At 49.3% G+C, this 12,633-nt stretch overlaps 3 protein-coding genes across 3 annotated transcripts; 2 read left to right on the top strand and 1 right to left on the bottom strand.

The window, feature by feature from the left end:
• Window positions 1–5,975: 5,975 nt before the first annotated feature.
• Window positions 5,976–6,606, bottom strand: F5J12DRAFT_287904 (uncharacterized protein). Its single transcript, XM_051738748.1, has 2 exons — window positions 6,293–6,606; window positions 5,976–6,237 (listed from the first exon to the last, which is right to left on the bottom strand). Exons 1-2 carry the CDS (start codon window positions 6,503–6,505, stop codon window positions 6,070–6,072), a joined length of 381 nt encoding a protein of 126 aa, XP_051597470.1. The 5' UTR covers window positions 6,506–6,606; the 3' UTR covers window positions 5,976–6,069.
• Window positions 6,607–7,633: 1,027 nt separating this feature from the next.
• On the top strand, window positions 7,634–8,727 carry F5J12DRAFT_287784 (uncharacterized protein). Its single transcript, XM_051738747.1, has 5 exons — window positions 7,634–7,732; window positions 7,802–8,381; window positions 8,435–8,495; window positions 8,562–8,632; window positions 8,692–8,727. The coding sequence occupies exons 2-4, from the start codon at window positions 7,952–7,954 to the stop codon at window positions 8,563–8,565; spliced, it is 495 nt and encodes a 164-aa protein (XP_051597469.1). The 5' UTR covers window positions 7,634–7,732; window positions 7,802–7,951; the 3' UTR covers window positions 8,566–8,632; window positions 8,692–8,727.
• On the top strand, window positions 8,703–9,104 carry F5J12DRAFT_703286 (serine/threonine-protein phosphatase 2A activator-like protein; the record flags this gene model as incomplete). The annotated part of the gene is made up of 2 exons (XM_051740532.1): window positions 8,703–8,840; window positions 8,976–9,104. Coding segments are annotated over 2 exons (267 nt in total), but the record flags the coding sequence as incomplete, so codon positions are not given.
• Window positions 9,105–12,633: the final 3,529 nt, after the last annotated feature.

Here is a 12,633-nt window from a genome sequence, read left to right as displayed (position 1 = left end):
CACTGATGGGCCTGTCTTTATGTTGTGACAGGCATACATGTTGCTATTGATGGGCCTGTCCATGTGTTGTGACCATGTAATTGATATTACTGATGGGCCTGTCTCATGTTGTGACAGGGGCATATCTTACTAGATGAGCCCTTCCATATGTTGTGGGCCCATCTTTATGTTGTGACAGGGGCACATCTTACTAGACAGGCCTGTCCATGTGTTGTGACACTGTAAATGATATTACTGATGGGCCCATCCTTATGTTGTGACAGGCATACATGTTGCTATTGACAGGCCTGTCCATGTGTTGTGACCATGTGATTGATATTACTGATGGGCCTGTCTTTATGTTGCAACAGGCATACATGTTGCTATTGACAGGCCCACCCATGTGTTGTGACCATGTAATTGATATTGCTGAAAGGCCTGTCTTTATGTTGTGACATGGGTGCTTCTTACTAGATGGGCCCATCCATGTGTTGTGACCCTGTAAATGATATATATTGAAGGGCCTGTCTTTATGTTGTGACAGGTACATCTTACTATGGATGGGCCTGCCCATGTGTTGTGATGGAATAAATGACATTACTGATGGGCCCATCTTTATGTTGCAGCAGGGATGCATCTTACTAGATGGGCCCATCTATGTGTTGTGATGCTGTCAATGATATTACTGATGGGCCCATCCTTATGTTGCAACAGGCATACATCTTGCTATGGACAAGCCTGTCTATATGTTGTGACAGGGGTATATTATCCCAAAGATGGGCCCTTCCATATGTTGCCAACTCTGTAATCTATCATAGATGGGCCCCTCTTTATGTTGTGACCCTATAAAGCATATGACAGGCAGGCCCATCCATATGTTGCAACCTTCTTCATGACACAATAGGCAGGCCTGTCTATATGTTGCAGCATCCTTACCCTCCACAGGCCCTCCCATATGTTGTGGAATTGCATTTATGGGCCCATATGTATGTTGCTCTCACTATAGGCCCTCAGGCCTGTCCATGTGTCATGGCTAATCTATTTAGACAGGCCTGTCACAGGGTCTATATAAGTGTTGGCATTTTGGCACACAGGCTACCTATATGTTATGACTAAATGGACTACATGGGGTCATTAACAAGTCTGGCTTCATGTTTGTTACTCTGGACCAGCCTCATGTATTTAACCCCTGTACATACTTTGTAGCACTCCAGTCAGAATATCAATTTAGTATTACCCTCAACCCTGTACTACTCTCTGAGTCTACTCTATAGCTAAGGCTGAGCCTTAGTCTATCCCTGACCCCTGTCCCAGACCTCTCCCCAGCTTGCATAAGGGTACAGCACATAAGCTGAGACCAAGGGAGGTAGATCCAACCCTGGACCAGCTTCCCCCTGTGCACACTCCAAGACTGGTCAGTTTCCCACAGTCCTGGACTTGTTCCTGCACTCCCAGCCTTGACTCCAGACCTTCAGACTTTGCCCCTGACCTCTGGCCTTGACTCTGGTCAACTGGACTTGGCCCCTGTCGCCTGGACTTGAAGCCTGGTCACCCAAGGGTAAACCCATACTTGACAGGTGTACAGTGATTGGTGATAGCTGATGCCATGCCCTGCATACCAAAGATGATGCAGAAAGTGCAAGACAAGGTGGGTTCTGGGGGGCTTACACCCTTCAATGCATACATGGCATTGTTGTGCAGCTGGGGCAGGGATACAATTTGACTGTTGTGCAATTTCAATGAAAAGATATTCACTCAACATCTGGGTGAATATCTGTGAGAAGAGGACCAAAGGCTTGTGGCTCTCAATTGTAAGACAATGTTAGACTGGGAAAGAGCCAAAGTGATGTAGATTGCACTTGTGCCAAACTAGAGTACAAAGACACATGCCTTCAATTCACTGCCACCATCAATTGGTCTTCATCCATATGTAAACCCTTGGGCTTGGAGTTTGAACAGATGAATGGGGACAGTCTAGGCATGCAATTGTACATGGGCACATGCCTTCAATTTGCTGCCACCATTGATTGATCTTTGTCTGCGAGTTAACCACCTTTACATTTGAGCTCATTACAATCATACATAAATGCAAGTACATAAATGTGCGCCAACAAATCTTCGCCCGCGTGATTTGAATCGGACTTTGTAAAGGGGAATGTTCGCGAGTGTCGAAAAATGAGCGACGAATTCCGAGGTGCAGTGACCTTGTAAACAAGGTGATACCCAAACGACATTGCAATCTAACTCACAGTCATCGCAATCCAACTCACAGTCAGCGCAATCCAACTTGCAGTACATATCACATCCAAACTACCGATTCCTCAATGGCCAGACTCCAGCCAAAGAAACGTCGTTTACTGTACATTAGAAAGTCATCCTCATCAACACCTAACGTCCCTCCAGTAAGCAATCTGTTTTTGCCAGGGCACCAGACTAATGGATCAGTCAAACACAAGTCTCAAGGGCAGTCCGAGGTTCCTGTTGGAGGCATTGCATCGAGTCTTGGGCATTCGGGCCATGGTTTCAAGGGCAAACTGGCCGCTTTGAAACGTCGCTTCATCCGGCCTCGCCGAGGCCCGTCAAGTTCCTCTGCCCATCCCATCGCATCTGAAGGGGCCATTGAAGACCCGGAACCGCGACAAGTTGCCCAAGATGTTGATGTATGTGACCGACGGCGTCCGGCACGCAACAATGCTAAGCGCTTGTCTTTCATAGACTCAAGGGCTGCCCAGTAGAGCAGGTCCTGATCCCGACCCACCTTTGGCGGATGATGACCTCGATGTTGCTCAACAAGTTTTCGAGAGCATCAAACCCATCCCACGTGCTGGCGAAATTGCTGTCAACATTGTCGCACAGGCCAGTACTACGGCGGCTGACTTTCAGAACTTGAGTAGGGCCTATCTCCAACCTCTTAAAACCTTTAACAATGTAGTCACCACCATTGCAAACATGCGTAGGTTTGTTCTGGCATCTGCCTCATGACTGAATGATGGCGTGCAGGTCCATCCCTACGCTCAGATAGCGTTGGGCATTCTCATGGCCACTTCCCAAGTACGCCCCAGAGTCCTTTATCTACTTTCTTTACTCACCGCCCTTGCGCCAGTTGATCATCACGCAAGCGAACCTAGATAGTGCGATATCGGAGCTCTTGCAAAAAGTTGGCGCTGTGTACTCTTTCCTTTCGGACGACGACATTATCAAGAACATTGATACCATGAGAGCCCCCTTGGCGAAGATTGCTCAGGTGATCAGTGCCTGTGCGCAGTTCATCAGAGACTATTCAGAAACAACAAACTCTTGTACGTCTGTTTTATCTCGTTGACACTTTGATCTCATACTTTCTCAGGGAAGAGGCTCGGAAAGAACATAAAGTCTGGGACGCAGACTGCCATCAGCGACTACACCAAGACGCTAGACGAGTTGATGCAGCAATACCGAGACTGCCAGACCCGGGACATCCAGATCAACGTGTATCGCGTTCTCCAGGACCTGAACATGGAGGGCATGGCTTACGCAGGTGGGCGGGCTTGAATACGATGAAGAAATGCCTGGAGAACACGAGGGAAGAGATTCTGCAGGACATCATCAACTGGGTCAAGGATACTCACCCCGACGCCCGACGGATTTTATGGCTTCACGGGCAGGTTGGAAGGGGCAAACCTGCGATTGCCCATACCATTGCATCTTGGCTCGAGGATGTGGGAGGGCTTGGGTCTTGCTTTTGTTTTTTCCCGTGACAGGCAGGCTGAGCGTCGGGAAGAGAAGATGCTGATGACTATTTCCCATGATTTGGCCAGCCGTTACCCCGCTTTTCGACCAGAATTAGGTCGTGTTCTCGCTGAAGACCCCTCTCTGAAGACGACGCCCGACTTGTTGCAACAGTGGCAAAAACTGATCTTGGAGCCTTTGTCCAAGGCTGCAGTTTCTATCGTTGGGAATATGGTAGTGGTGATCGATGCGCTAGATGAAAGTGGGGGGATCTCGTCGAGGGAGAATATTCTGTTGCTTCTGACGACAGAAGCTGCAAGCCTACCTTCGAATTTTCGCATCCTGTTAACGTCCCGACCTTTACTGGACATTGAATGTGCTCTAAGCGGTGCTACGCGCGTCAGGGCGATGTGTTTGGATGATGTCCCTACACAGCTGGCGCAGCGTGACATCACTTTATTTGTTTCGAAGAAACTTCTTAGCCTCAAGGATACCATTGGACCAACGGAGATACAGCAGATAGTCCACAAATCGAATGGCTTGTTCGAATGGGCACGTCTAGCCTGCGAGTTTGTCGACCCGAAACGTGCCTTCGGTCAAACTGTGAAAGAACGATTCATGAGCCTGATAGCCATCGCATCGGACGAGGGGAAGAAACTTCTGGATGGCATGTATGCTACCATCCTAGACAGCGTCGTGCCGAAGTCAGGGACACCATATCTGTGGTTCCGCTCGGTTATGTGGCAGCTTCTGATGATGCTGGAACCTTTGCCCGTGGCGGCATTGAATCATATGCGCAGTCTCTTCCCTACTGAAGCAGACCACTATGATGTAGTCATAGTCCTTCAATTCATGGCTCCAGTGCTGGGGGGTATTGCTGACCACTCATCTCCTGTTCGACCTCTCCATGCATCCTATGACTTCCTAACTGATCATTCGCGAAGTGGAGTCTACTTCATCGACACTTCTGACTCAAGTAATCTAGCCTATGCCTCGTTGCAAGTGCTCGCCAAGGAGCTGTGTTTCAACATCTGCAGGCTGGAAAATTCATACCTCAGCAACTCCCAGATTCCTGACTTGGCGGAGAGAATCAAGTCAAATATTCCACAACACTTATCCTATTCGTGCAAATTCTGGGCAGAGCATTTGGAGATGGCCAAGTTTGACTCGTACCTTGCAACATCTGTGCAAGGCATTGTAGAGAGTGAAAAAATGCTGTTCTGGATTGAGGCTCTCAGCCTTCTTGGAGCATTGGGGAGTGCTGAATCCTCTCTTGCAATCACAGGCAGATGGTTACAGGTAAGTACTTCAGTTGCTGAGTGGCATTTAATGTCATCTGATGTCATGTGCAGGGCCAGGCAGGTTGTGAAGTACCAGCAGCATTAGCAATGGATGGGGTCAAATTGTTGCAGAACTTTACCACAGCAATTTCATGCAGTGCACCACACCTATACCTGTCTGCGTTGCCCATTGCACCTTCTACTTCCTTGTTGTCCAGACAGCTTATGCCCAAATTCTCCCACCTTGTACAAATTGCTCAGGGGGGTCTGCAGGACTGGCCAGCTGTGCAGCTTGCCCTACAGGGGCATGCCTCAAATGTCACCTCAGTTGCATTCTCCCCTGATGGCAACAGGATTGTCTCAGGCTCTTGGGACAACACTGAGGGTCTGGGATGCAGAAAATGGAGATCAGATTGGCAGCCTTCTGAAGGGGCATAGTAATTGGGTCACCTCAGTTGCATTCACCCTTGATGGCAACAGGATTCTCTCAGGCTCAGAGGACAAGACTGTGAGGGTCTGGGATGCAAGGAGTGGAGATCAGATTGGCACCCCTCTGAAGGGGCATACTCAGGATGCCCACTCAGTTGCATTCTCCTCTGATCCCAATATGATTATCTCTGGCTCAATGGGTGAAGCTGTTGGGATCTCAGGAGGTGGGAATGGTCCTCCTACCATGTTGCATGTTAATGGTGAGTCCATTATTTACAGCTATCTGTATTTATGCTGTTACAGTTTCTGACTTTATTCTGACAGCCACTCAGATTCATGGGACACATCCTATTTGCTTTTCTTGAGTCTCATCATATGCATTGCCTGACAGTGGCCAATTTCTTAATGACTGCACATTGGAGGAGATAACTCAACCATTCTTGTTGCACCCTGATGGCTGGATCAGGGGCCCAACAGGGAAGACTGCTTTTATGGATACCTGCATCTTTGCAGACCCCATTCTATTCAATGCATACAAAATTAATCATTCCTAATGATTGTGTGCAGCTGGACTTGAGTGAAATGGTCCATGGAAATAAATGGCAGGAATGTTTCAAATACATTTCCTAGTGTTGATACATATGCACTTTATTGTTGCCACTTACTTTGTATTCTACACACCAGGTACAGTATGAACAATAGAATGTTGTACTGGTATTTGTATTGGTATCATGAGGGATCCGTTGAGGAAGTGGGTTGTTGCAAGGTTCGCATCCCAATGTCTCATTGCGTCGTTAACAGCCTCCTTCAGGGTTTTCGAGTCAATCTCGACGGGTACAACCTAAGCACATCGAATTCAGTACGTTGATTGATTTGCATGATGCCGAATCGGGCACCTTGGCAACAAGCATCCGCGTACGGGAAATGTTAATGTTCAGAACTTGTCCCCTTGCATTCTCGGCATGCATATAGACCAAAACGGGCACACACGGTCGGATCTGCTGCCCCAGCACCCATATCTGTGATAATGTGATATGTTTTAAGACGCACGCACCTGGCTGACCGCGTGATTGACTTGATGTGACCCTGTGCGGTTGCTGCAACAGCATCAGATCGGATCAGTTGTACTGCGCGATTGGTGGACACCTACAGATCCCCTCTTTTCAGCCAGATTGGTGCACTATTGGCAGAGTCGGTCAGGCTCTCTGCAAAGTACAGCTTGCAAGGGCAGGTGAAGAACTGGACCGGCCGGGCAGGAAGACTATGCGACTCTTGACGACGACGGCGTCAAAGTGAATTGCGGATATGAACGATGGCATCGAGAAGTTCGCTGGCCATGAACCCTTTAATGGAAGGCTCAGTGGTGCCCATCTCAGAAAGGCGACATGGGTACTCCGGTAACGTCGAGCTTGCATAAAAGCAAACCTTATATGAGACAGGAAGCCGGCGCATCGACGTCAACAGTGCCACGCGAGGGACGAGGCTATGGGCAATCAATCAGTTTGCTTTGGCGCCCAGATGCCATGACCTACACTCACCCAGCTACGGTGCATTTCCTGCGAAAACTAGATGCCTCTTCAGACTGGAGGTCTTCCATGACGAATCTGTTAGCTCCAGCATCGCAAGTGCCCTGCCTGCGTGTCTTGGCGGTATAAAATTTAGGATAGGGATGTATAATCTGCACAGGTCAATGAGCACTAACAGCCCTATGCAGTCTCGTACTTGACCCACTGATTAGAGGTACCAGGGCCGTAAGGCGATTGCTCCGAGAATCGTTGCATACTCGACTTTACTTTGAGGAGCGTTCTAATGTGTTCCCTTTAGGATTTGCAATGAACGGAGTCGCAGGGATAGTTTCTTGAACGCTGCGATGGGACTGAAGAACGGAACGTCAACTTCGAAGACATCAGCTCCCCCAGCATGCATCGCGTGAAGGACGGGGACGGTGTCATCTTCTCTCGAGCACTTGACAACAGTGACCAAAGCATGGCTTCTCTATCGGACGACGTCGCGCACCTCAGACATCGCAGACGTGGATCCCAGTGTGCAGACAGGTGTCATTCCGAATCTCGGCATGATCATCGAATCCGGGTTCGCAAGTTCCGTTCCGGGACAGCAGAGCACCCATTCAGAACTGGCGAGTCCATCGACGCGACGAACACCAGCCGACGACCCTCGCGTCTCCATCGAAACTCATGGCGGCCCTCCGTAACACTATTTCGTCAAATACCTCAATGCAGGGAGTGCACAAGTGCCGCCATACCTCGTGATGACATTTTTCGTGCTAGTACTCTTATTTCTCTAGGTAGCAAATACAGGACGGCACGGCACGAAAGGTATGGATGTATGCTGAATTTTTCTACGTTGTAATGCTAGGTTTGGCTCATGGGCGTCATTTTGTGCAGCTCGATCCAGCAGACTCTGCGTCTACCATGGACCTTAGCTTCAACTTGCAGCTGCTGTTCAGCTCGAAAATTCTAGAACAGCAGACAAGTGAAAACGCCTGTGGATTCATCACATTTCGACTCTGGAGATGAGAGTGAGGACGACGATGAATGGGATTACGCGATGCAACTACATGGCGAAGGAAAGTGGGGAACGATCGACAGATGCCTCCCACCGAGAGCGGTAATCAGTGCTTAGGGAAAAGCTTCATGATCGTATGGTGGAGTTGCGTAAGATTGATGGAGACGAGCAGGGAAATGATTTGTTGGAAGGACAAAGAAAACAACGTGCCATCCTTCGAGACAAGCATAGGAAGAGAGCCGAGAAGGAGAAAGCGACAAATGAAAAAGGATGTAGATGCAAAAACAAGTGGTGCGTCTATCAAGGCGCGTGAAGGTATGCTATGCTGCGAGAATGTCTACCTGATGAGAGAGGGCAAGAACCAACTATGTCCTCGCGAACGACACCAGCACCTCGAGCAACTGCGAACAGATCAATTATGGAAGCGGAATGGAGCTAAACTTTTCATGTTGGCTGTGAGTGCGAACGACTCGTCGTTCAGATAGATTCTTATGCCATTCCCATGTATTTAGAACGAGTTGTTGTTGTTAGCGAGAAAGATCGGATTGCGTTGGTCATTCTGGCGTTCTGGCAGTGAGTTCCGCTGCCGTGGCTGGAGGGGAATGCATCGCTTAAAGAAGGCACCTTACTTATATCCAGGTGATGCACAATCTCCGGTCGACGAAGACTACCCCTTCTGCCATTCCTGTTTGGATATGCTTAGCAAAGAGGTATGTCCGTATGCGTTGCCGTCCGGGCGTTTCGTTCGACGCTGATCGGCCATGTGCAGGACACAAGTAGCTCCGGCCAAAAGCGATCCACGATAACGAGCCTGTTGACGAGCTTGCGAACGACTATATGTACCTTGCTTGTGTCAAGTTTATCAATTCCGTCTGCCTGTCCTTGTATGTATCACCGGCGGTCGTGGTTCTAACCAGTGTTTCAGATAAAAGCTGCGTCTCTCCGATGACACTCTCATATGTTAGACGACGTTTCAGCTGCAAGTGGTCTTCCGCATTCCCACTTACTCAACACTCAAGTGCCGCATTTGCCTTTCTCAAATACTTTGCACAGATAAAAGCATGGGAAAAGGTCAGCGCAGGAATGATGGAAGTGTACGCAGCGGAGGTACTAGGCAAACTTCCTGTCATCCAACACTTCCTCTTCGGGTCTATCCTACACGAGGGTCCTTCTGCGTCATCTGGGACAGGCGAAGATAGCGCACATCATGGACATATTCATGAAGGACGGGGTGCTTGTGCGGGATACCTATCCAGAGTGCTTTTGCTACGACGCAGGCAACATGATCGGGGACCTGGGATACAACTGGTTTCGTTGGGTACTATTGCTGACTCTAGTGTAGCAACGCACAAGGTGGAATGTTAATTCATGCAGTTTCGTCACTGAGAATGCGCATGTTACTCCCTAGAGTCAGACAGCATTCCGCTACTAGGAAAACAAGCAGGTGTTTGACAATTCGAAGCTCAACAACGTTACAACCACAATATTGCACCTCTCAAGCTCCGGATACTCGTAAACCCATGTGTAAGAGCGAGGGAAAGTCTACAAGGATATGGGAGTTCACTAGCCAACGAGATAGGATGTTACCGACTGAACTGGTCCGGTAGTCCATCATCCTTCGTTGGAAAGCGGCATAGGAGTTAAATGATCCTTTGCGGATTGGTGCCTCTGCTGTTAATAGACCTAAAATGTTCAGCGTTTCCCAGAAACATCCTCCGAAGGCTCCTCCATCCAATGCGCCAAGCCGCTACGCGATCATGGCGAAGGAAAACCACCGCACTCCAATCGAGGAAATTCTACATGCCCTCAAAAAAGGCTAGCGAGAAGGATCAACTCAATGACCATGGATGAGCCGCACTTACTCACTCCAAGCGCAATCGGTGCGAATGCCAACCTTGTCTCGAAGGACCGTCTCGGCGTGATGCCTCGGAGAATAGTTGACGATGTCATCATAGCGAGCGGTATGTTCTGCGAATTCTCGTTCTATATCATGCTCGAATGTGAGGTCGATAGTTTCCGGGTGACACAGGCCAGGTGAACGCCACATAGGGATATGCGCCAGAATTGATGCTAGAGAAAGAGTATCTATGGAGAATTGAGGAATTAAGTTTGCAGTGGAATTAGTAACTGGTTGTTGATGTCTCGAACGCAAGTCGACACTAAGAAAACTACAGAATGCTGTCACGAAGAAATGGGAGACTTACGCGTAGCACAGCGGAAATCCTGGGACGATGCCTAAGCGGGGAACCGTGGCATTTCGTCGATCGCAGCGTCTTGGCCGAGCTGCTTGCTATTCAGTGGAGAGTTAGTACAACTCATAAATTCAATCATGTGCAGACACAGGGCTGCGGGGGAGTCCGAGTGAGGATGGTGGAAGACAAGTCTCTGCACGCTTCGTATGACAATGGTGTTGTAACGCAGCGGTTCATGCAGGGTGACTTACCTATGGTGTCTACCTCAGATGCCAGATACCTCGGTTACTTCTTGTTTGTTATCCCCGGCCGTTCGTTGTGACGCTCTCCACAGGGGCATGCAAGGCGAGATGGAAAAAGTCGGAGCTCGAGCGAGAGGCGTTTGGTGAGATGGAAGAGGGAAGGGGACAGAGACAGCAGAATGAGCGCTGAGCGCTGAGCGTGGCTATGAGAGCAGACAGCCATCCACACGTGTACGCCAGACACCTACACAGCACGCAACTACTACTCGAACGACATTGCAATCTAACTCACAGTCACCGCAATCCAACTCTCAGTACATATCGCTTCCAAACTATCAATTCCTCAATGGCCAGACTCCAGCCAAAGAAACGTCGTTTGCCATATATTGGAAAGTCTCCCTCATCAGCGCCTAATGTCCCTCCAGTAAGCAATCTGTTTTTGCCAACGCACCAGACTAATGGATCGGCCAAACACAAGTCTCAAGGGCAGTCCGAGGCCCCTGTTGGAGGCATTGCATCGAATCCTGGGCATTCGGGTCATGGTTTCAAGGGCAAACTGGCCGCTATGAAAAGTCGCTTCATTCGGTCTCACCGAGGCCCGTCAAGTTCCTCTGCCGATCCCATTGTATCTGAAGGGGCCCAGGAAGACCCAGAACCGCGACAAGTTGCCCAAGATGTTGATGTAGGTGTTATATGGCGTCCGGCACTGCAACAATGCTAAGCGCTTATCTCTCATAGACTCGAGGGCTGCCCAGTAAAGCAGGAGCTGATCCTGACCCAGCTTTGGCAGATGACAACCTCGATATTGCTCAACAAGTTTTCGACAGCATGAAACCCATCCCCCGTGCTGGCGAAATTGCTGTCAACACTGTCGCAAAAGCTAGTACCGCGGTTGCTGACCTTCAGAACTTGAGTAGCACCTATCTCCAACCTCTTAAAATCTTTAACAATGTAGTCACCACCATTGCAAACGTGCGTAGGTTTGTTCTGGCATCTGCGCCGCGACTGAACGATCCCACGCAGGTCCATCCCTACGCCCAGATAGCGCTGGGCATTCTCACGGCCGCTTCCGAAGTACGCCTCAGGGTCCATTATTTACTTTCTTTACTCACCGCCCTTGCGCTAGTTGATTATTACGCAAGCGAACCTAGATGGGGCGATATCGGAGCTCTTGAAAAAAGTCGGTTCTGTGTACGCATTCCTTTTGGAAGACGACACCATGAAGAACATTGATACCATGAGAGTCCCGTTGGCAAAAATCGCGCAGGTAATCAATGCCTGTGCGCAGTTCATCAGAGATTACTCAGAAACAACAAACTTTTGTACGTCTGTTGTTCTCTGGTTGAGATTTTGACCTCATACCTTCTCAGGGAAGAGACTCGGAAAGAACATAATGTCCGAGACCCAGACTGCTATCAACGACTACGCCAAGACTCTAGGCGAGCTGATGCAGCAATACCGAGACTGCCAGGCCCGGGACATCCAGATCAACGTGTATCGCGTTCTCGAGGACCTGAACATGGAGGGCATGGCTTACGCAGACGGGGCGGGCTTGAATACGATGAAGAAATGCCTAGAGAACACGAGGATAGAGATTCTACAAGACATCATTAACTGGATCAACGATACCCTCCCCGACACCCGACGCATTTTATGGCTTCACGGGCAGGCTGGAAGGGGCAAATCTGCGATCGCCCATACCATAGCATCCTGGCTCAAGGATGTGGGAGGGCTTGGATCCTGCTTTTGTTTTGCTCGTGACAAGCAGGCTGAGCGTCGGGAAGAGAAGATGCTGACGACTATTTCCCATGATTTGGCCAACCGCTACCCCGCTTTTCGACGAGCATTAGGTCGTGTTCTCGCTGAAGACCCCTCTCTTAAGAGGACGCCCGACTTGTTGCAACAGTGGCAAAAACTGATCTTGGAACCGTTGTCCAAGGCTGCAGGTTCTATTGTTGGGAATGTAGTGGTGGTGATCGATGCGTTGGATGAAAGCGGAGAGGTTTTATCGAGGAAGCATATTCTGTCGCTTCTGGCGTCGAAGGAAGCCGCAAAGTTGCCGTCGAATTTTCGGATCTTGCTAACATCCCGAGTCTTACCGGATATCCAACGTGCTCTAAGGGATGCCATGAACGTCAAAGCGACGTGTCTGGACGATGTCCCTGCAGAGCTGTCGCAACGTGACATCACTCTATTCGTTTCGAAGGAACTTCTTAGTCTCAAAGACAGTATTGGGCCGATGGAGATACAGCAGATCGTTCACAAGTCGAATGGCTT

Source organism: Pisolithus orientalis (assembly GCF_024613125.1).
Source record: "Pisolithus orientalis strain OTSU chromosome Unknown F5J12scaffold_29, whole genome shotgun sequence".
Lineage (NCBI taxonomy): Eukaryota > Fungi > Basidiomycota > Agaricomycetes > Boletales > Pisolithaceae > Pisolithus > Pisolithus orientalis.
The sequence above is the reverse complement of the archived record's forward strand: the minus strand, read 5'-3'. Positions and strand labels throughout refer to the sequence as shown.